This window comes from Propithecus coquereli, unplaced genomic scaffold (genome assembly GCF_000956105.1).
Source record: "Propithecus coquereli isolate 6110/MARCELLA unplaced genomic scaffold, Pcoq_1.0 Scaffold946, whole genome shotgun sequence".
Lineage (NCBI taxonomy): Eukaryota > Metazoa > Chordata > Mammalia > Primates > Indriidae > Propithecus > Propithecus coquereli.
The window spans coordinates 159127-181662 of record NW_012155796.1 but is presented as its reverse complement, the minus strand read 5'-3'; the positions used below and the strand labels follow the sequence as shown (position 1 = coordinate 181662).

The 22536-nt window shown below is 57.1% G+C and overlaps 1 protein-coding gene across 1 annotated transcript in view; it reads left to right on the top strand.

Annotated features, from left to right (window-relative positions):
* Positions 1 to 22536, top strand: part of MYO15A (myosin XVA) — a 55299-nt gene that overhangs the window by 14381 nt on the left and 18382 nt on the right. The window contains exons 11-47 of the mRNA XM_012664988.1: positions 1702 to 1815; positions 2419 to 2477; positions 2567 to 2690; positions 3706 to 3801; positions 4235 to 4366; positions 4917 to 5042; positions 5750 to 5827; positions 6722 to 6870; positions 6981 to 7026; positions 7214 to 7338; positions 7824 to 7941; positions 8290 to 8465; positions 9174 to 9258; positions 9937 to 9990; positions 10089 to 10170; positions 10246 to 10376; positions 10859 to 10954; positions 11904 to 12139; positions 13616 to 13797; positions 14110 to 14182; positions 14379 to 14570; positions 14828 to 14988; positions 15097 to 15191; positions 15851 to 15965; positions 16145 to 16212; positions 16283 to 16360; positions 16554 to 16734; positions 16837 to 16969; positions 17305 to 17410; positions 17572 to 17644; positions 19203 to 19324; positions 19539 to 19598; positions 20071 to 20146; positions 20482 to 20597; positions 20682 to 20800; positions 21542 to 21683; positions 22353 to 22464. Of these exons, the coding sequence (XP_012520442.1) occupies positions 1702 to 1815; positions 2419 to 2477; positions 2567 to 2690; positions 3706 to 3801; positions 4235 to 4366; positions 4917 to 5042; positions 5750 to 5827; positions 6722 to 6870; positions 6981 to 7026; positions 7214 to 7338; positions 7824 to 7941; positions 8290 to 8465; positions 9174 to 9258; positions 9937 to 9990; positions 10089 to 10170; positions 10246 to 10376; positions 10859 to 10954; positions 11904 to 12139; positions 13616 to 13797; positions 14110 to 14182; positions 14379 to 14570; positions 14828 to 14988; positions 15097 to 15191; positions 15851 to 15965; positions 16145 to 16212; positions 16283 to 16360; positions 16554 to 16734; positions 16837 to 16969; positions 17305 to 17410; positions 17572 to 17644; positions 19203 to 19324; positions 19539 to 19598; positions 20071 to 20146; positions 20482 to 20597; positions 20682 to 20800; positions 21542 to 21683; positions 22353 to 22464 (4231 nt within the window). The remainder of the gene's footprint in view (positions 1 to 1701; positions 1816 to 2418; positions 2478 to 2566; positions 2691 to 3705; positions 3802 to 4234; positions 4367 to 4916; positions 5043 to 5749; positions 5828 to 6721; positions 6871 to 6980; positions 7027 to 7213; positions 7339 to 7823; positions 7942 to 8289; positions 8466 to 9173; positions 9259 to 9936; positions 9991 to 10088; positions 10171 to 10245; positions 10377 to 10858; positions 10955 to 11903; positions 12140 to 13615; positions 13798 to 14109; positions 14183 to 14378; positions 14571 to 14827; positions 14989 to 15096; positions 15192 to 15850; positions 15966 to 16144; positions 16213 to 16282; positions 16361 to 16553; positions 16735 to 16836; positions 16970 to 17304; positions 17411 to 17571; positions 17645 to 19202; positions 19325 to 19538; positions 19599 to 20070; positions 20147 to 20481; positions 20598 to 20681; positions 20801 to 21541; positions 21684 to 22352; positions 22465 to 22536) is intronic.

Genomic DNA, 22536 nt, shown 5'->3' with positions numbered 1-22536 from the left:
CCCTATAAGCAGGTATCATTACTGCTTATAGTAAAAATGAGGAATCGAGGCACAGAGAGACAAACAACTTGTCCAAGGTTATGTACCTAGTAAATGGTAGAGCTGAAGTTTGAACTTAGCCTGATTCCAGATTGCAGGTTCTTTTTTAAAATTTTTTTTTTTTTTAGCGATAGGGTCTCACTCTGTCACCCAGACTGGAGTGCAGTGGTACAATCATAGCTCACTGCAGCCTTGAATTCTGGGGGTTCCAGCAATCCTGCTACCTGAGCCTTCGGAGTAGCCACCATGCCCGGCTAATTTTTTCTAGATATTTTTTAGTTGTCCAGCTAATTTTCTTTCTATTTTCAGTAGTAGAGACAGGGTCTCGCTCTTGCTCAGGCTGGTCTTGAACTCCTGAGCTCAAGTGATCCACCCGCCTCGGCCTCCCAGAGTGCTAGGATTACAGGCGTGAGCCACTGTGCCCAGCCCCTGAGATGGGGTCTTGATATGTCACCCATGCTGGTCTCAAACTCCTGTGCTGAAGCGATCCTCCTACCTCACCTTCCCAAAGTGCTGGGATTATAGGTGTGAGCCATGGCCCAGCTGGGAGCTCTTTATATATGTTAAGGATATCAGCTCTTTGTTTCTGATATGAATTACAAATATATTTTCCAGTTTGACATTTATGTTCGACTTTGTTTGCAAGTTTTTGGGCTTTCTTTTTTGCCATGGAGATTGTTTTTAAATTATTTTAGGCAAGTTCAGTTATTAATCTATTCTTGTATAAATTTTTAACTTTTGTCATTTTTAGAGAAATCTCTCTAAAATGATAACAGCCTTCTTCCATAGTTTTTTTCATGATCTTTTATGTTTTTTGTGGGTTATTTTTAAACATTTAAACCTTTGAAGCTGAGTGCGGTGGCTCACACCTGTAATCCCAGTGACTTGGGAGACTGCGGCAGGAGTATCACTTAAGGCCAGGAGTTCAAGACCAGCCTGAGCAACACAGCAAGACCCCGTGAGTAAAAAAATGGAAAAAAAATTAGCCAGGTGTGGTGGTGCACACCTGTAGACCCAGTTACTCGAACAGCTGAGGTGGGAGGATCACTTGAGCCCAGGAGTTGGAGGCTACAGTGAGATATGATTATGGTACTACATTCCAGCCTGGGCCACAGAGCAAGACCTTGTCCCTAAATAAATAAATAAATAAATAAATAAATTTTTGAAATAAAAAAATTTTTAAATCAATCTTTGATTCATCAGGAATTTATCCTGGTAAGGTATGAGGTAGGAATCCAATTTTTTTTCCAGATGGTTACTCAATTATCCTCATCCCTGAATTTTAAACATACCTCTTGAAGCATTATTCCTTTCTCTCTGGGATCATCAACAAGTGATATAAACAAGCTTAAATAAATAATTTAAAGCAAAAAAATGAAATTAAAAAATACTTCTTTATCATGTACTAAATTCCTATATTCATTTATGTCTAATTCCAGACTTTCTGTTGTGCTTTGTTAATCTATTTATGCACTGTGTCTACGACCAACACTGTTTTAATTACTGTAACTCTAGAATATGTTTTTATTCTCTCATAAGGCCTCCTTCACTATTCTTCTTTTCCAGAATTTTCCTGGCTATTCTTGCTTCTTTTTGTTTTTTATGTGAACTATAAACTCAGCTTATCTAGTTTAGAACACACTCCGTTGGTATTTTGCATAGACGGACGCGCAGGAGGTGGCCTCAGTGGTGAGTGCCCGGGAGATCCAGGCTGTGGCGGAGCTGCTACAGATCTCCCCCGAGGGCCTGCAGAAGGCCATCACCTTCAAAGTGACCGTGAGTCTGCTGGCACCCACAGTCTAACCCAGCTTCCGGCCAGGGCCTGGAAAGAGCTGCCTTGTGCCCTGTCCTTTGTGGGCTACCTCTCCCTCCCTCTCCTCTCTGTCCCTGTCCACTGTCTGGGTCAGGCTCAGAGGCAGATAACCTCAGACCTCAAAGACTTCTAATCTCCAGGCCTCTGCAGAGGCTGTTCCCTCTGCCTGGAATGCTCTTCCTCTTTTCACACTGACTCATCCCTCAAGACCCAGTGCAGGTATCCTCTCCTCCAAGAAGCTTTCCCTGATCCTGGCTCCGTCAGTGCCTCCTCTGGGCTTTCACAGCCCTAGGCCCATCCCTGCTTCCCAGGGCTGATCTCACTGTACTGTTGTGTCTGCGTATGACTCCGTCTCCCTGTTACACCAGCAGCCCCACTGCCACCAGCGTCACCAGGCAGAGGGGTAGGAGGGTGCCCTGCCCGGACTCTGGCCAGCAGTGTGCCTGCGACCAGTCACACCATCTTTCCAGCCTCCCTTCCCCATGCCCCCAGATCCCCAGTTCTCTGGGGGCTTTCTGGAGGCAGTGGCCAGCCTGCTGTCACTCAAGGGCCATGTCCCTCCCCAGGAGACAATGCGAGAGAAGATCTTCACACCCCTGACCGTGGAGAGCGCCGTGGATGCCAGGTGAGGCCGCGCCTCTCCCTGCCTGAACCACCAGGTCTCCACACCCCTACCACTGTGTCCCACCCACCCTTGCACCACCTCTGCTCCAGGGACGCCATCGCCAAGGTCTTGTATGCACTGCTATTCGGCTGGCTTATTGCCAGGGTCAACGCACTAGTGTCCCCACAGCAGGACACGCTGTCCATCGCCATCCTGGACATCTACGGCTTCGAGGTGGGGCTGCATGGGGGGGCAAGGGGTGGGGGAATGTAAAGCGGGGCCTCACCTCCCTCAGGGTCGCAGGCTGCCCTTCTGTCTGTCTCTCTGTCTGCCTACAGCAGCGCCACCCTCCCTTCAGGGGTCGCTCCCTTGTCATCATGTCCCTTGTCTCCTTCCGTCTTCTTCACTCACCCACAAGGACCCCGGAGGCCTTCAAGGGCCAGGCCCATTGCTGGGCAATACTAGGGACCCTGAAAGGACCAGACCAGGGCCTTGCCCTTGGGGAGATTGCAGGTCAGGCTGGGGCTGGGGCTGGGTGCAGACTCTGACACACAAGCCTGTGTGACCAGAGCCATTAGAGAAGCAGCCTAGCCCTGGGGGAGCCCCCCAGAGGGCACCCTTAACTCAACTGGGCAGGGATCAGGGAAGTCTTCCTGGAGGGGGAGGAGACATTCCTGGGAACCAGTAAAGCCATTCTAGGTGGAAGGAACAGCATATGCAAAGGCTGGGAGGTATGGCAGGGCATGACGTCTGGGGAGGTGACTTCATGTGTGGGGATAACTTCTGTGTGAGTACACAATGAAATGCTGAGAGACGGCAAGAGCATCACAAAAGCAATGGCGAGGACTCACATGGCGCCTGTTATATGCCAGGTGCAGTTCTAAGCACTTTATGTTTATTAATTCACTTTATCCTTATAACAACCCTGTGAGGCAGGTACTGTCAGTATCCCCATTGTACAGATGAGGACACCGAGGCACAGAGCAGTTGTTCAAGGTCACATAGCTAGAAAGTGGCAGAGCTAGGATTTGAACCTAGGCAGAAGGCCACAGAGGCTGGGCCCTTGGCACTGCCTGTGCTGTCAGGACCAAAACTGTTAGGCTCTGTCCTGTGTGCAGGAGGGTTCTGAGCAGGGGGTCTGTGGTTGGGCTTCAGCTTTTTGAAGCTGCAGCCATGGAAGGCAGGGCCCAAGGTGGGGACAGATGGGCTGCTGGAAGGACCAGGCCCAGCCTCACCATCCCCCTGGCAGGATCTGAGCTTCAACAGCTTTGAGCAGCTGTGTATTAACTACGCAAACGAGAACCTTCAATACCTTTTCAACAAGATCGTCTTCCAGGAGGAGCAGGTGTGCAGGCCCCATTAACACTCCCATCCGACTTCGCTGGCCAGGGGCTGCCTTGGAGACCGACAACGATGTGCCGGTCCTTTAAGGGCGATTCCAGGTTGTCAGTGGAGGGAAAGGCATTATAAGCAGAGGGCCAGCATACACACAAGGACTGTGTTCTGGAGGGAAAGGTTCCAGGGTGCTGAGCCCAGAGAGGAGTCCTCTTGCGGGGGAGGTCCTTCTTGCCCTCTGTTAGACTGTCCCAGGCAGAGGGAGCAGCAGGGCCATGAAATGGCTTATGGTGCCCTGTTAGGAGGTGAGCTCCCTGCTCTAGGAGGTATGCAAGCAGAGGGACCCCTGGCCAGGCTCCTTCAGATGGATTCAGCCTGGGAGGTAGGGTGGGAGGGCCCTGGGCAGAGTGGGAGGCTGAGCCCCTGCTGCCCACTGCCTGCAGGAGGAGTACATCCGTGAGCAGATCGACTGGCGGGAGATCACCTTTGCAGACAACCAGCCCTGCATCAACCTCATCTCACTGAAGCCCTACGGCATCCTGCGCATCCTCGATGACCAGTGCTGCTTTCCCCAGGTGAGCCACGGGCACTGTGTGAGCCTAGTCAGGTCACTGAGATCTCTGAGCCTTGTGTCCTCATCCTACCCCGAGTCCTTCATTCCTCTTTTCTCTGGCCTTGGGGGCGGGGGAGGCGGTGGTGAGCAGCTGGGACACCTAATCTACCATTCACAACCTGGGGTGATCGAGCTGGATAGGGTGCTGTGGGTGCCCAGGGAAGGGGCTACACCAGCCTGGGAAGTCACAGGAGGCTTCCTGGAGAAGATAACCTTGGGGTTGGGCCTCAAATCCTGATTGCAAAACTCAAGGAGGGATGGCAGTGGGACCAGAGAGTGCAAAGGCAGCTGGGAGCGGAATCAGCCACACCTGTTTGCAGGGGTCCACTTAGGCCTCCAGTTCCTGGCTGAGGCACTCTCCCCCGACTCAGGGCGATGGGCAGCCATGGGAAGCTACAAGTTGTTCCTCTCCAGTGCCCACTGAGGAGCAGTCAGGGCTGGAAAATTTCCCACCAGGCCAGGAACAGGGCATCCAGGCCGCTACCCACCTACTGACTCTTGCCTGCCTCCAGGCCACAGACCACACATTCCTGCAGAAGTGCCACTACCACCATGGCGCCAACCCACTGTACTCCAAACCCAAGATGCCACTGCCCGAGTTCACTATCAAGCACTATGCAGGCAAGGTCACCTACCAGGTGAGCCCTGAGACAGCTGGCATGGCTGCTGGTGCCACAGTTCCTCCAGCTCTTGGAGACATAGGAGCACAACAAGGCCCCAGACATTCACACTTGGTTCCAATTCTGGCTCTGCTGCTCCCCAGCTGTGTGATCTTGGGCAAATCGCCTAACCTCTCTGAGCCTCAGTTTTCTCATCTGGAAAATGGGGACAACAATAATGCCCATCTCATTGCGTGGGTGTGAGAAGCATAGGGTGAGCTTGAGAAAGAGTAGCTATTATCAATAGTGGTGTCACTGTAGTCACCCTTATCACTATTATCTAAGACACATTCCTGCCCTGGAGGTGTCTCGGGCTAGGATTCCAAGCCTCTGTCCCCATCTGGGCCTTATTTTTCTCCATGCCCTCCACTGAGGGCAGGGCCAAGACCCAGACTGGTCACTTGAAGCCTTAGCTAATGTCCTCCTCCCCCAGCAGGAGGGGCTCGAGGAGAAGGGGTTATAGCAGCGGGGAGGGTCTAGTCTCTCCTGGGATAGGCAGAGGCCTGGAGGGTCAGGGCCAGGATTACCGGGGCAATGTGAGCCTTTGACCCCGCGGAGGTACGAATGGAGGAGGAGGAGGAGCTGATGTACGCTGGGATGGGCTCTCCCTCACCCTGCCCCGCAGGCTGCGCGGGATGGGGGTGGGCAGGGTCCAGCCTGAGCCGACCGCTGTTCCCCCTTTTCAGGTGCACAAGTTCCTGGACAAGAACCACGATCAAGTACGCCAGGACGTGCTGGACCTGTTTGTGCGCAGCCGGACGCGGGTGAGCGAGCGTCGCGTCGCCTCTCGCTCCGGCCCCGCCCCCAGGCTTGGCCCCGCCCCGAGCGCCGGCCGCCCAGGCCTTAGGGTTGCCCAGTCCTGGCTCCCCCTAGCCGTGGCCAGCCACGCTCCCAGGCTGCCCTCTGACTACCCGCAGCCCGGCGGCCAGACCCTGGCCCTGCTCCCACCCCTAATCCTGTACCCACTCCGCCTTGGCCTTGCCGGGTACTTGCCCCATTGCCAGACAGCTCGCCCAGCACCGCCCTGATGTCCTCCGGCGGCTGCCCGCCCGGTTCTGTCTATTTGCCCAGAGCCCTCCCGGGCGGGCGCTGCCGTGAGGCCCTGGGCAGAGCTTGGCGGACCCAATCTGAGTTCCCTGAAGGCTTGGGGGAGGCCCTGCATCCCAGCCCCACTACCGGCCAGCAGATGGCCCTATGACAGAGCACAGGCAGGGTTGCAACACCTCCCCTATCTGGCCCTCTGCTTCTTCCTTTGAACTGGGCACCCTCCTCTTGCCAGAGTTCATAACCATTGTGTATAACAGGCCACCTTGGGGCCAAGCACATGACACGGTCAGTGACTGTGTGTTTCCCATACTGAAGGGAACAAAGGCCCAATTATAGGATGGGTCCCTTGGAAGGTGCTAAGCCCCCTGTTTTGAGAAGCGTGCAAGCCAGGACAGAGGCCTTGCAGAAAATGGGGGTGGGCATAGGTTGGGGGGATGGTTCCGATTAGTTTTCAGATCCCTCCAGTCCAGAGATCTGACTCCCTTTGTTCTCTCTTTTTCCCTCCTCGTTTCTGTCTCTCGGCCTTGACCTCTCTCTCTGTGTCTTGCCTACCTGTCATCCCATCTCTCATTGTCTTGACCCTGACCTGCCTGCTGCAAACCTCTGCCAAGGTGGTGGCACACCTCTTCTCCAGCCACGCCCCACAGGCTGCCCCTCAGCGCCTGGGCAAGAGCAGCTCTGTTACCCGGCTCTACAAGGCGCACACAGTGGCCGCCAAGTTCCAGCAGTCGCTCCTGGATCTGGTGGAAAAGATGGAGAGGTGAGGGGGACAGATCACCCAACCTCACCTTTAACCCACCCCATGACCCTCAGTGAGTGAGCACCCTCCTTTTCCGAGGCCTCACACTGCCCTCCTCCTGCCGCTGCCAGGTGTAACCCCTTGTTCGTGCGTTGCCTGAAGCCCAACCACAAGAAGGTAAACAAGAGCTAAAGCCTCTGGGAGAGCCAAATATTCCTCCCTGTACTGTGTGACCTCGGGCAAGTGGCTTGGCCTCTCTGGACCTCCATCTTCCCAACCTACCATAGGGATTATTCACACCTGATAGCTCCCTTTGCACATGAGTGGGCCAATATGCAGTGTGCCTCTCTGGGCATCCCTACAGGAGCCAGGTCTCTTTGAGCCAGACGTAGTGATGGCGCAGTTACGCTATTCAGGGGTGCTGGAGACTGTGCGGATCCGCAAGGAGGGTTTTCCGGTGCGGCTGCCCTTCCAGGTGTTCATCGACAGGTATCTTGGTCAGGGTAGTTCCTGAGCTCCACGTACCCCTAGGCAACACCCCATGGCCCCAGGAATACATAACCCAGGCAGTACAGGGCTTGCCATGCACAGTTGCTCAGGTTGTACACTACACAACACCACAACATGTTAGCTGTTATGAGGTAGATATATTTATTAATTTACCTTTTATCATAGTTTTATTGTATCTGGGTTGATCAAAAAGAGGAGTGATTTTAATAGTTATTATAACAAATTTCCAGCAGATGGCAGTAAAGTATCTTATTCTAGTAAAATCATCTATTACAACAATTTTCTGACATCCAGAAATAGAGTGTTGAGGATGGAGTGCTCTTTTCTCTCTAGAGGACACTATGAGTAGAACCACCACTGGGACTGGGCCTCCTGGACACAGGGGCTGGGGGGTGGTAACCCCATGGACTAGTAGGCACCTGGGATAGGTCTTAAAGCCCCAGACTGAGTTTGGGCCCCCACAGGTACCGCTGTCTAGTGGCCCTCAAGCACAGCCTGCCAGCTAATGGGGACATGTGTGTGTCAGTGCTGAGTCGCCTGTGCACAGTCACGCCAAACATGTATCGCGTTGGGGTGAGCAAGGTGAGTCCCACCCACAGCCAGCGCTTGGAGATTCCAGGTTCGGGGGCTCTAGAACTGCAGCCTGTTGAGCCAGAAATGTCCAAGCTAAAGGCTATATCATCCCAGAAGCAATCCAAGTGATTTTGGTTCGTGGATTGCTAATCCCACCTTCAGACCTTTGCTCAGGCGGTTCCCACTTCCTAATTTACCACCACCCTTTGGCCACCTCTCCAAACCCAGCCCATCCCTCCAGCCCAGCTCCAGGAGGCTGCCCTGTCTATTCTGTCGCCATGGACTTCCAGACAGGGAGAGGCCCCTAGTCCAGCCTCCTGGCTCTTACCTGCCTCTGTGCCTGCCTCCTGTCCTCAGCTGTTCCTTAAGGAGCACCTCCACCAGCTCCTGGAAAGCATGCGGGAGCACGTCCTGAATCTGGCAGCCCTCACGCTGCAGCGCTGCCTCCGAGGCTTCTTCATCCAGCGGCGTTTCCGCTCTCTGCGCCGCAAGATCATCTTGCTGCAAAGCCGGGCCCGTGGCTACCTTGCCAGGTATGGTCTAGAGAAGGCAAGACTCCCTGGAAACCCATGGTCAGGCTTCGGAGAGGCCATGCCTGACCTCAGGTCGTGAGCTTCCTGTCCCTGGAGGCATGCAAGCTGAGGGTGGGGGCCCCTGCAGGAAGGATAATCAGTTTCTCTGTGTCTCTGATTTTGGATGCCCTTCCCACCTACCCCCAGGCCCTTGTGACTAGTGGATGGGAATGAATCCGGCTGAGAGGGGCCCTACCCTGCAGCTCAGGGACCTTGAGACTATAACCTCATGGGAAATGCGTGGTCAGGCAGGTATAATCCGGGCCCTGCCACTTAGTTCTGCGCTCCCCAACCGTTACCGGTCCATGGCCTTTAGGAACTGGGCCGCACGGCAGGAGGTGAGCAGTGAGCGAGCGAGCAAGCAAAGCTTCATCTGTATTTACAGCTGCTCCCCATCACTCGCATCCCCCCCAACCTGGTCTGTGGAAAAATTGCCTTCCCTGAAACGGGTCCCTGGTGCCAAAAAGGTTGGGGACCGCTGACTTAGTTGGCCATGTGATCTTGCCCAAGTCACTGCCCCTCTCTGAGCTCCAGTTTCCCTTTGTGCCAGAGGGCCCCAGAGTGAAGTGTGGGCACTGCCTCCAGGCCAGGCTGGCAGGGGCATCCCTGCCCCTTATCCACCCTGTCACCCTGTGGCCCCAATCCCTAACCCCCATCTCCCTGCCCCAGGCAACGCTATCAGCAGATGAGGAGGAGTCTGGTAAAGTTCCGGTCCCTGGTGCACGCATACATGGGCCACCAACGCTACCTCAAGGTACAAGCCCTGCCCCATCCGGGCCCAGAGAGCAGCAGAGAAGGGGAGGAGGCACTTAGCACCCCAGAGGAGACTTTTGGCCTCAGATTCTGTTAGGTTCAAGTCCACCCTCTGCCACTCACTGGCTTTGTAACATTGGGAACTCTCTAGCCTCAATTTCCCCATCTGCACCTTAGGATTTTGGAGAAAGTTAAGTGAGATGTTGCATGTGAAGGATTTGGCCCCATGCTGGGTTCAGAGTGGGGTCTTCAGGAATTGGGTACGATTAGAATTTGGCGACCTAAACATCACTGACTATGGTTTTGTTCTTACCTTTGCGCCAGTGTTGGCCCACTGTCACGTAAACTAGCCTCCAGAAAGACAAATGCAATTCCCAAAGCATTGAGGAAATACGGAGCCTCTACTGAAGGTTTTGTGGAGCTAGAGAGGAGGGTTTTCCATCACACAGTGCTCAGCCACTTCCCAGATATCCTCCTGTGCCTCTCTCGCTCCCCACAGTTTCTCTCCTGTCCCCTCCCTGTTTCTCTGGCCACACCTCTGCCTCCCCTTCCCCATCTGTGAAGTCACCTTCAGATGTCAGGCAAATTGCCCTCTTGCTGCTCGTGTGGCTTCCCAGGCCCTGGGCCTGTTGTGGCCTCTGTCCGCCGTTCCCCACCTTGACCATCTACTCTCCTGCAGCTGAGGGCAGAGCGGTGGCGCCAGGTGGAAGAGGCGTGGCTGCGGGAGCAGGAGGTGGGTGTGGGGGGTCCGGATGGCAGAAGGGCCAGGGAGGGAGGCCAGCAGGTGAGGGTGTGGCAGGCCTGTCCCTGCCCCTTGCGGTGTTCCTGCAGGAGCTGAGCAAGCGGGAGGTGGTGGCCGTGGGGCACCTGGAGGTACCAGCTGAGCTGGCGGGGCTCTTGCAAGCAGTGGCAGGTAGGTGAGCACTAGGCAGAGGGAGGGCACGGGGGGACAAGGGAGAAGACACCATATGCCCTCCTCTCCCCACAGGCCTCAGGCTGAACCAGGAGCCCAGGGTGGCTCCTGTGCGGAGTCCCCGGCTCCAGGCTGAGCCCCGTGTAACGCTGCCCCTGGATATCAACAACTTCCCCATGGCCAAGTTTGTCCGGTGCCACTTCAAGGTAAAGGCTGGCGCAGGCCCAAGACGCCCTGGCCAGTGGGCCCTGACCAGTTAGAACTGACACTGTGCTGGCTGCTGGCTGTGCCCTATGCTGTTGCGTGTGAGCCTCAGTTGCTGGATTGTGGGGGATCTGGACCGCTCTCGGGAGGCCAGGCAGCGGGGGAGACCCTCAGGGCCTCGGGCAGGGCTGTTTCCCAGCCAGTCTGGAAATATCTCAGAAATTGAGCATCTGGCAGAGCCACAGCATGTCAGCCTTGCTCTAATTCCCTGCCCTCCAGGAAAGGCCCAGATCGGGGGCTCATCTTGTCCCTACCACTGACTTGCTGAGGGCTAGTGTGGCCTCTCACTGACCTCAGTTTCCCCATCCATATAGTGGAAACAGGCCCACAGGCTCTGGAGCCCTCACCTGGCACAGGGCAGTGGATCCGGATGTGCCCGTCAGTCCTGGCTCTATGTCCTCATGTACCTGCCCTGTGCCCCTAGGAACCTGCCTTTGGGATGCTGACAGTGCCCCTGAGGACACCCCTCATGCAGCTGCCAGCTGAGCAGCATGCAGAAGCTGTGAGCGTCTTTAAGCTGGTATGGGGTCTGCCCCAGCCCACCTTCCAATTCGTGGTCCCTGCCCACGAGGCCAGGCATGAGGCCCCAGTGCTGCCCTTCCCAAGCCTCCCCCAGGAGCCCCACGCCTCTTCCTTAGAGCAGATACTTCTGTGTCAATGGGGGGAATCTGACCTCCACTCTGGGAACAGGCAACCTTTCTTCTCCCAGCCATCTCTCTGGCAAAAAGGCTGCCTTGGGGCCTCTCTGGAGTCTCCCAGGGACACCAAGAAGAGACCTAGGTCCTCTCTTCAGCAACTTCCCAGGCTGAGAAGGGTGGCAGAGCAGACCTGGCCAGTGGCCAGTAGCATGGATGGAGGGAAGCAGCAAGGCTAGGGAGTCCAGTGAGGCCACTAATTCACCCCTGAGCGAGATCAGAGAGGGCTTCCTGGAGGAGGGTGCATTTGAGCTGGAGGGAAATTTGCCAGGCAGGGAGGGTGGAGAGGGCACAGAGAGAAGAGGAAATTGGGTGGTAGGACAGAGAGGAAGGCAAGGGTGAGAGTGGTCAGCAAGGCCTTGATTGCAGACCCAGAGTTTGGATTTCATCCCAAGGGACCCAGGGAGCCTCGGCTTCCATGAGAAGGATGTGGTCATATCTAAATGTTAGAAAGAACACTCTGGGGTCTAGGTAGAGCAGGAGGTGAGGGGCTGGCTGGAGGCCAGGGGTGCAGGGAGGAGGCTGGGGCTATATGGGGAGCCATGGAAGGTTCATGAGCAGGAGAGAAAGTCAGCGTGTACTTTTGGTCTTTTTTCCCAGAGTTGGGGTGAACTGCCTGGTCGTTTGGCATAGAATACGGCAGTTATGTTGTAACATGAGGGGCCTTTACACAGGCAGGGGGACACATGCGAGGGACATGAGAGGGATACGTGTTGGGTGGAACCGATAGGAGCAACTTTCCGGGAGGCCCAGGAGAGTCTGTTTGTGGCCCAGATCCTACGTTTCATGGGCGACCCCCACCTGCGAGGTGCCCGGGAGACTGTCTTCGGGAACTACATTGTGCAGAAGGGGCTGGCAGTGCCCGAGCTGCGGGACGAGATCCTGGCACAGCTGGCCAACCAGGTGTGGCGCAATCCCAACGCCCACAACGCCGAGCGCGGCTGGCTGCTGCTGGCCACCTGCCTCAGCGGCTTTGCGCCCTCCTCGCACTTCAGCAAGTACCTCCTCAAGTGAGTGGGGCCAGGTAGGGGCCGGGGCATGAGGGATGATGGTGGCCTTGGCAGTAGGGCCCGAGGCGGGAATCTTAAAGGTCAGGCCAGGAGTGAGGTCTCTGTGCTCAGAAGCTCAGGCCAGGAGGCTGCCAGCGCTGCTGCGTGTCTCCACTGGGCTCGGGGCAAGAAAGAAGGGCAGGCACACTGCCGGAGTCGGAGTTGGGTCAGACTGGATGAAGGATTTCTAGAACTCAGAGGAGGTCAAGGCCAAGGTGTGGGGAGTTTGGAAAAAAGTATTGATCTCTCACTGCATGGGAGTATAATGGGGTGGTTAGGAACATGGATGCTGGATTCAGGAAGTCTGGGTTCAAATCGGAGCTCAGCCACATATGAACTGTGTGACCTTAAGCAAGTTACTTAACCCCTCTGGGCCTCAGTTTCCTCATCTGTAAAATGGGGATAATAATATTGACTTCATAGGCTATGGTGAGGTTGAAATATATAAGCACACGTGAAGTGCTTGGAACAGGCAGGCAGATGGTAAGTGCTATGTGGGCATAACTATCATAGTGATGTCACCCTTCTGGGTAGGAAGGATGATGTATAAAGGAAAGAGCTCGGACAGGCCCTGGGTGTGAATCCCAGCTGTAATACTTACCTGCTGTGTGGCCTGGAGCAAGTCATTGCTCCTGTCAGAACTTACTTCTCCCCTATAAATTGAGGATGGTAACAGGACCCACCTAACAGAGTGGCTGTGAGCCACGGAGCATACGGAGCCTCACTCAGACCAGTGTGCAGTAGGTGGGCGTCACTGGCCAGTCTTGTGACCCCACGGCCACCATGGCATCCTGGCACTAGGTTCTCTCTCGCAGCTACAGTGGGGCTGCACCTCTGCCCTCCTGGCCAGGCCTAGCAGTGGGGTGGGGAACAGGGTGGCGTGAGGAGTGCCTGTCCCTAGGAGGGCCTGGATGCAGTTGAACTCTCACAGCCATCTCTGCTATAGATGAGAACCTGGAGGAGAGGCTGCGCGAGGGCAGATGACCACCCTGGACTGTCAGGGAAAGAATGAGGCAGAGTCCTCCAGAGTCACATTCCTGCCCATACCCAGCTGCAGACCCAACCCTGCCAATTACATTTTGCTCCAACAAGCTGGAACCTCTTTGGCCTGTCCTTGGACCTCTGTACTGGCCTAAGATACTTCTGGGCTAGCCTGGGACCCTTTCAGTTTAGCCGTGGAATTCTGGGCGAGCCTGAAATCTTTTCTAGGCTAGCCTCAGAACTCTGGGCTAGCCTGGGACCCCTTCAGTGTTGTTCCAGAGCTCTGGACCATAGCGTGGGACTGTTCTGAACTAGCCTGGGGCCTTTTCCACCCCCACTTAGATCTCTGGACTAGGCTGGGCCTTTCTCAGACTAAGCTCAGAATTCCCTATACCACCCCCACCCCTCCCTAGCCTCAGATCCCTCTTGGTCCTAGCTCCAACTCCTACCTGTCAGGTTTGTGTCTGATTATGGACGGAATGGCTTCCAGGCTGTGTGTCAGCATCGCCTCATGCAGGCCATGGGCCGGGCCCAACAGCAGGGCATGGGGGCTGCCCGTACCTTCCCCCCGACCCAGCTCGAGTGGACAGCGACCCATGAGAAGGCCAGCATGGTGCTGGACGTGGGCTGCTTCAGTGGTAAGTGCCTTACCCTACCCCTTGTGCCGCCTTCCTTGCCACCCTCACAGAAGGGCAGCTGGAGTTGGCAGGGCCCAGTAAGCCCTGAGGTTGGCAGAAGCCACAGGAGGTTCTAGAGCTGGGGAAGGGCCTACTTGGATGTACCTCTGCACAAAGTCAGCGTGTGGGGGCTGGACCTGGCCTGAGGTGAGGATGTTGATACAGGGGCCCAGGACAAGAGTCAGGACACCTGAGCGGAGGAGGTAGGCAGGGAAGCACAGCCAGGCTGGACTGCAGATGCCCCAGACTGAGCCCAGCACCGCTGTGCCCCAGGTGACCAGTTCTCATGCCCAGTCCACTCCTGGAGCACAGGGGAAGAGTTGGCTGGAGACATTCTGAGGCACAGGTTGGCTCCTAGGATGCCCCACCCAGCATACTCTTGTGCACTGGGGAGGAAGGGAGGGACAGGAGGCCGAATCCCCTGAGGTCCCAGAGGGCCCACCCTGGTCATGCTTGGGGTCTAGCTCACATCCCAGGGTCTCCCCTAGGCAGTGCCTGATGGCTCTGTCCCTCATTTCCATCCCTCTGCATGCTGTCACCAGGGGGCTGGCAGACAGCTGGCGGGGCTGGACGGTGGCCATGAAGAATGGGGTCCAGTGGGCAGAGCTGGCCGGCCATGACTACGTGCTGGACCTGGTGTCGGACTTGGAGCTGCTCAGGGACTTCCCTCGACAGAAGTCCTACTTCATTGTTGGCGCAGAGGGGCCTGTAGCCAGCAGGGGAGGCCCCAGAGTGTAGGTAGCAGCCTGGGGCCCCCTCACATGGATAGCCTCTCCCAGGCAGAAGGTGCACCCATCCTCCAGCTGCTGGGAGAGGCTGAGTCCTGAACTTAAGCTTCGGGGTTCTTAAGGAGGTAGAGCTCACCAAAAGATCCTGCCTTTTAAAGGGAAAAAGTCCCCCAGGTCCAAGGTGCAGAGGAGAATTTGGGGAGTTCTGGGAGGGCTGTGGATCTCTCCGGGGCTCAGCTGCTCCTTGTTCCCGTTCCTCACAGGGTGTTTGGGAACAGCTGGGACTCGGATGAAGACACACCCACTAGGCCCCAGCCCCAGGGGCACATGCCCACAGTGCCTGACTCTGATGGGTACTGCAGCCACAATGAGGATGGCACAGATGGGGAGACTGAGGCCCAGAGAGGGACAGCAACCCACCAAGGTCAACCAGCAATGGCCACTGTCTCTGGTGGGGAGGGAGCCTTGGGGACGCCATTGGGGGATGGAGATCAGCAGAAGAAAAGAACTTGATTTTCTTGTCCCCGCCCAGATTTGGACAGCCTTGGAGAGCCTGCTGTGCCCCACAAGGGGCTGGACTGCTACCTGGATAGCCTCTTCGGCCCTGTGCTGTCCTATGGGGATGCGGTAGGGATGGGGTGGGGCATTTGCAGACAGCAGGCACAGCATGTCCCCCCAGGTCACACACATGCACATGGCGACATGGAGCCTCTCAAAGCCAGAGCCATGGGTGGCATGTCCTATCTGGGTCTCTGCTGGGGGCTGGGCAAAGAATGAAGGTCTCCTCGCAGGTAGAGGTGCTCCTAGCTGGCTCCAGGAGGACCTGCAGCTAAGAAGTGCAGAGGGTCCTGTCATGACCTCTGGTGGGCGCCAGCCCCCAAGGGCCACTAAGATCTCTCTATCTGGGTGGGAGTGACTGACCTCGTTTCCTGAGTACTCTGGCCCCAGATCTCACGAGACACCCCTCAGGTACCCCTGCTCACTCTGGGGCCTCTCCAGCACCCTTCTGTGGCCCCTGGCATGATGTGCATCCCTGAGCAGGGAACAGCCGCTCTTGGAGCCTCAGTTTACTCTTCTGTGGAAGGGGGTGGGTTGGGAGCTCACCTGGCTGTAGAGGGACTGATTGGAATGAGCACAGGTAAAGGCTGGGCACAGAGCAGAAACTTGGCCAGCAGGAGACCCCCCCCTGCTGGGGTGGAGGAAGTGGCTGGTGTCAGGTGCCTGTTGCCATGGAACCTTGGGAGTGCAGCATTGAGGCAGTCACTTGAGCCACCTGCTGCCCCTAGGACCTGGAGAAGCCAACAGCCATTGCCTACCGCATGAAAGGGGGAGGCCAGCCTGGCGGAGGCAGCAGTAGCAGTACTGAAGACACCTCCAGGAGACCCCCAGAGCCAAAGCCAAGTCAGTGCCTCCCCCAGGGTGGTTCTGGGGTTGGGCAGGGCATGGGCCACTCACTGGTCCTCATGTGCTAGAGCCGAGGCAGCCATCGGCATGGTGGGTGAGAGGCCGGCGGGCATTGTAGGGAATCCCGCTTCCCTCCAGCTCCCACGCCCACCTGCGCCCTCTCCCCGCATCCTTAGTCCCAGGCCTGGATGCCTCCACGTTGGCCCTGCAGCAAGCCTTCATCCACAAACAGGCCATGCTACTGGTGAGTGAGAGAGGGACTGGTGGGAGACAGAGAAGGGACCTGCATGGTCACCACTGCCACCTCTCCCCAGGCCCGGGAAATGACCCTGCAGGCCATGGCGCTCCAGCAGCAGCCCCTGGGTCCTGCCCTGAGATCCTTGCCCCCAGAGGTGAGCCTGGCCCATCTTGGGTGAGGGGGTTGCCTAGAGACACAAGCTGTGAAGAGGAATGTTTTGCTGCTCCAGGGCATCTTTGTGCCTCCCTGAGCCCAGAAGCCCCCCAGCCCATCTTGGACAGAGAAGGGGTCCCTGAGAGCCGGCTGGTATGTCCCAGGCAGCCCACCCCAGGCCCTGCTCTCTGCAGAAACCCCTAGCACCGGAGGCATGGCCGAAGTCTGTAGGCACCGGTCTCCCCGCCAAACCTGTGCTCCTACGCGCCAGTGCAAAGCCCTTGGCCCCAGCCCCGCTGGCCAAGGCCCCAAGGCCCCCCACCAAGCCCGTGGCTGCCCCTGTTCTAGCTCAGGACCGGGCTTCTCCAGAAACCAGTGAGTGCCCTATCCCAGCCTGGGGGACTTCCCGGATAGGACTGGGGGTGTGGTTATGTCCCCTGTGGCCTTACCCTGTCCCCTGCTGCCCCCTCGCCACAGCTTTGCCGCCCCCAGAACTGGTCCGGTACTCGACACTCAACTCGGAGCACTTCCCACAGCCCACGCAGCAGATCAAGAACATTGTCAGGCAGTACCAGCAGCCGCCCCGGGGAGGCCGGCCCGAGGCCCTCAGGTCAGCGCTGCCCTCACCACAGCCCGCCGCCAGCCTGACAGACGGCGGCCTCACCACTGTGCCCAAGTGTCCCCCATCAGTGCACCTGCCCACTGGACTCAACCATGCCATGCCCAGCTGCCTTTAGGGAGTGGGTTGGTTTATGCCGGGGGGTGCAGATGAGCCCCTGGGGCAAAGGGAGGCCCGACTGCTGTGGGACCTCAGGCCGGTCTCTGCTCCTCTCTGGGTGCTCATTTGAAATGATGGCAGGTGGAAGAAGTTCCCTACTGTAGGAATGTGGGAGGGCAGAGAGGGACTCAGCATCCCACCCACCATGGTACGCCAATGCCTACCAGGAAGGACGGCGGGAAGGTGTTCATGAAGCGGCCGGACCCCCACGAGGAGGCCCTGATGATCCTGAAGGGGCAGATGGCTCACCGGGCAGCAGCGCCTGGCACCCAGGTGAGGGCACAGGGTAGGGCTGGGCCCAGGGGGGAATTGAGACAGAGGGGGCGTCCGGGGGAGCCTCAGAAACTAGCTACCCCTGCATGCCACAGCCCTGCCACTGCCCCCTCCTCAGGGCCTGCTTTTGCCCTGTGAGCACTCTCTTTGGGGTGGGACAGGTGTCCAGAGAGGCTGTGGCCCTGGTGAAGCCAGTGACCAGTGCGTCCAGGCTATCCGTGGAGCCCATTTCAGGTGAGGGGGACAAGCAGGCAGGGTGGGCATGTGTATGAGTGAGTCTGTGTGTCAGTGGCGTGTGTGTTTGTGTCCCCGAGTCTGTATGTACGTGTTATGTGCACATGGGTGTAATGATAATGCCAACACTTAAGTAACAGATCCAGGCCAGGCCCACCCCAGCCTCCTTATCATACTAAAACCCTTCAAGATAGGACCATTTGTTCCTGCGTGTTACAGCGGGGGAGACGGAGGCGCAGAGTGGGTCAGTGGCTTACCCAAGGTCATATAGCTCGAAAGTGTTAGCCCAGGACCCGGCGTGGTGGCTCAGGCTGCTAATCCTAGCACTTTGGGAGGCCGAGGTGGGAGAATCACTTGAGCCCAGGAATTCAAGACCAGCCTGGGAAACACAGCAAGACCCCATCTCTACAAGAAAACTAAAAAATTAGCTGGGTATGGTGACACACCCCAGTAGGCCCAGCTACTCGGGAGGCTGAGGTAGGAAGATCCCTTGAGCTGGGAATTTGAGGTTACAGTAAGCTATGATTGGGCTGCTGTGCTTCAGCCTGGGTGGCAGAGTGAGGCCCTGTGTGTGTATATATTATTTATAATATATTAATTATATAATATATTAATATTAATTATATAATATATTAATTAATTAATAGTAAATAAAAACCAAATAAAAGTGAAAAATAAGTTATAAATGTAAAAAATAAATAAAAGAAAGTAAATAAAAGTAAAAAATAAAAATAATAAAAATTAATCACTTTTTAAAAAGTACCAGGCCAGGGATATAAACTCAGTCCTCTTGGCATCACAACTGGAGCCCTAACCTCTATACCCACTGTCTCTTGGCAGCCACAGAGATCTTAAAAGATATAAATTAGCTCATATGGTACCCCTGATGGAAACCCTCGGATAGTCCTACAGTGAGCTCCAGACTGCTCACTGTGGCCTGTGAGACCCTGCATGATCTGCCCAGCTCCCCAGCCTCATCTCCCACAGTCCCCTCGGCACTTTCTGTTCCTCTCTCTTCCCAGAACACGCCAAGCCCACTCCTACCTCAGGGCCTTTGCACTTGCTGTTCCCTCTGCCTAGAATGCTCTTCCCCAAGATCTTTGCATGCCTGGCCCCTTCTTATTTAGTTCTCAGCTCAAATGTCACCTCCCCAGAGAGGTCTGCCTACTCCACCAGGAGTGAAGGACCAGCCCCCTGGACTCCCTCCTAAATCACTGCTTTACCTCCCCCCAGCTCCTAGCACTGAGATTCTGAAGGGTCTGTGCCCCCCACGCCTTGAGACTCTCAACTCAACGGCAGGGGCCTTGTCTATCTTGTTTACTGGGGCATCCCCAGCCCTTAGCACAGGCCTGTATACAATAGGTGCTCTATATGTGTGTCAAATGAAGGGCTGGGTGGTACGAGTGTGACCCGTGTGAGCAGGTGTGCTTATGGACTGCTCCCAGCCCCTTCCTCCACACTGGGGTGGCCCCTGGGTCCTCTCCTGCACCCGCCGCCTCCCCCGCTTTGTGCTGAGAGGCGCTGGCTCATGCTTGCCCTGAACCCCTGCGCTCTCCAGCGCTGCCTTCCCGGTCGTTGGAGCCCCCGGAGGAACCTGTGCAGACGCAGCTGCACCGCCTCGTCAACCCCAACTTCTATGGCTACCAGGACACCCCCTGGCGGATCTTCCTGCGAAAAGAGGTATCAGGCACGGAGCCAGGGGAGGGGATGAATGCAGGCAGAGGTGGTCCAGGCATTGGGGGGTGGGCCCAGGAGAACAGGGTGGGGCAGGGCTGACTAGGAGCAGAGTCCGGGGGGCCTGTACGGAGCGGGGCTCTATCTAGGGGGTGTGGCCAGGTGTGAAGCAAGGTGAGGGGGCTGTCCGAAGGTACCCACTGAAGCCCTGCCCCCACAGGTGTTTTACCCCAGGGACAGCTATAGCCACCCTGTGCAGCTGGACCTCCTGTTCCGGCAGGTGAGGTCTCTTCACTTTCTGCCTCAGTGTACTCAGCAGGCGGTGCGGGCACGTATACTTGGCTATCTGCAAATTCTGCTTCTGAACTCTGGGATTTAGGGTCCTTAACCGGGGTGAGGGTGGCAAACTGTTTTACTGAATCGCCCACTCCGTGGACAGGGTCAGCGAGCCCACAGTCTGAGCCAGTCGGAGTCAGAGTTTGTCTGAGCTAGATGGGACCCAGAGGTCACGTCCACACCCCACCGTATAGATCAGGAAACAGGCCTGGTGGGAAGGGCTGCCTGGATTGTGGAGCTGAGGAGGAAGGGGAGGGTCCCCCTAAATGGGATTTGATTTACCAGATGACCTAGTTCACAGATGGCCCACTGCTGCAAAATGGGACCTTCCACGTTCCCACTCGCCCTAGAGCAGCCTGGCCTGGGCCCTGGCCAGGGGGTCCCCGGGCCACCCGCATCACGGCTCGTTCCCACAGATCCTGCATGACACGCTCTCCGAGGCCTGCCTGCGCATCTCTGAGGACGAGAGGCTCAAGATGAAGGCCCTGTTTGGTATCGTGGGGGAGGGGAGGGGCACCGATGGGGCAGCCACCAGAGCCACGGCCAGCCCTTTCCCAGACAGAGACAGGCCCACAAGCCCAGCCCATTGCCTCCCAGACGTGCCCCTCCTGTTTCTGGCATTTCGCGCGGCCGGGCTGTGTCTTTGGGGTTGGCAATGCCTGGCGTAGTGTGCTGCCTGGCCTCTGGTCTGTCTGTGGGTTTCAGTTTCCCAGCGCAGACACTGTTCAGACACCTTGCTGCTGGGTGTCAGCCTCCCTCCCTGACCACCTGAAATGTGGGCTGGCAGGGGAACGGGGAGGGTCCTGACCCGCCCTGGCCTCCCGTAGCCCAGAACCAGCTGGACACAGAGCGGCCTCTGGTAACAGAGAGCGTGAAGCGGGCCGTGGTCAGCACCGCACGAGACAGCTGGGAGGTCTACTTCTCCCGCCTCTTCCCCGCCACGGTGCGAGACCCCGCCTGCCCCCTGCCTGCCCAGGGGATTCAGGGGTGAGGCGAGAAGACCCTCACACGCCCTCATCCCCCACAGGGCAGCGTGGGCACTGGCGTGCAGCTCCTAGCCGTGGCCCACACAGGCATCAAGCTCCTGCGGATGGTCAAGGGCAGCCAGCAGGCCTGTGGGCAGCTGCGGGTCCTGCGTGCATACAGGTGGCTGGCAGGCAGGGTGGGGGGCACAGACGGGCATTGGCATTCCCCTAGTCTTTCCACAGCCACTTACCAAGTACCTGTGATGTGTCAGGCTCTGTGCCAAGCCCTTTAAGAAAGCCCATTTTAGACCTGGGGAAACTGAGGCTCAGAGAAGTTGCTTGTCTCAGGTCACACAGCCAGGAAGGGGTTGAGTGAGGCACCTCTTGGACTACGTGCCAGCCTCACAGAGCTCACTGTGCAGAGAGGCAGCTGTGCTGCAGAGGACCACGTCCTGATGCGGCTGAGAAGGGAAATGGTGTGGCTGTCGTGACCTTCACTGAGTGCTCAGACTCCCTTCCCTGCTAGAAGTCCCTTTTGTCCTTTATAACATGAGAACAGGAATAGAGCCTTGCTCACTGGTTGAGTGACGGCTCCTCGCTTTGAAAGGTGGAGAGAATTTGGTCAGCGGGTGAAAGAGAAAAATTTGTGTGGCAGAATCCGGGAGGTTGGACTAGGGGGCCAAAGGGGGAGAGGCTGGAGTGCTGGTCCAGGGGGTGGTAGGAAATGAGCCAAAGCCACCACGCGGGGCAGAGAGGGTAGGCAGGCAGTTTCTTGGGTCCCCTGGGAGCTGGTGTAATGGGATGAGCGGGGGCTGGGCTTTGGGAATGGGGCAGGGCAGGAGCAGAAGCAGCACGATAGGTGGAGGAAGGGCATCCCTCTGGCCTTGGGGCCCTGCCCTGATGCCACCTGCCCACCCTCCAGCTTTGCAGATATTCTGTTTGTGACCATGCCCTCCCAGAACATGCTGGAGTTCAACTTGGCCAGTGAGAAGGTCATTCTCTTCTCAGCCCGAGCTCACCAGGTCAAGACCCTGGTAGATGACTTCATCCTGGAGCTGAAGAAGGTCAGGTCCTCCCACAGACGCCCCCTACTCCTGCCGCCCAGGGCCAAGGGCCCAAGAGGCAGGGCTCTCCCACCCCAGATGCACACCAGCCCCACCTGCTTGGGAAATGTGTACGTGTGTGCGCGCATCAGCGACTGTGTCCGTAGACTTACGTGTGCCTTTAGGCCTACGCACAGGCTCTGCCTTCCACCTGGAATGTCCTTTCCCCCTTTTTTCTGCTCCTTCAGAAGCTTTTCCTAGTTCCCCCGCAGGGCGGCACAGTGCCGTCTCTGAGCTCTGCGGCAATCGTGTTCCCAGCCCTCTTTCTGCGGCTGCACGGCTGCCCACTGCATCTCAGTCTCTGTCCATCACTGCCCCCCTAACTGGGCAGGCCTCAGGCCTAAAGCAGGTCACCTCTGTGCCCCAGGCCCAGCACCTGGCTCAGGGAAGGCTTCCGTGGAAAGGTTTGGTGAGGGATTGAGTGGGCAAGGCACAGGTGTGCTGTAATGCCTGTCTGTGTCCGTCAGACTCACGTCTCCAGTCCCGCCTTCTACCTGGAATGCCCTTCCCTCTGCTGCCCTAGTGAGTGCTCCCTTCCCTGAGGAGTCGGGGAGGATATGACGAACACGGGGTGGGCCTAGGCCTTGAGGAGGAGGGCGTAGCCCCTCACCCTACCCCTGGCTGGCCCAGGACTCTGACTATGTGGTCGCTGTGAGGAACTTCCTGCCTGAGGACCCGGCGCTGCTGGCCTTCCACAAGGGCGACATCATCCATCTACAGCCCCTGGAGCCACCTCGAGTGGGTCAGTGCTGCGGGGGTGGCGGGGGACAGGGAGCGAGGAGACTAGCCAAGGGGCCCTCCCTGGTGGGTGCTG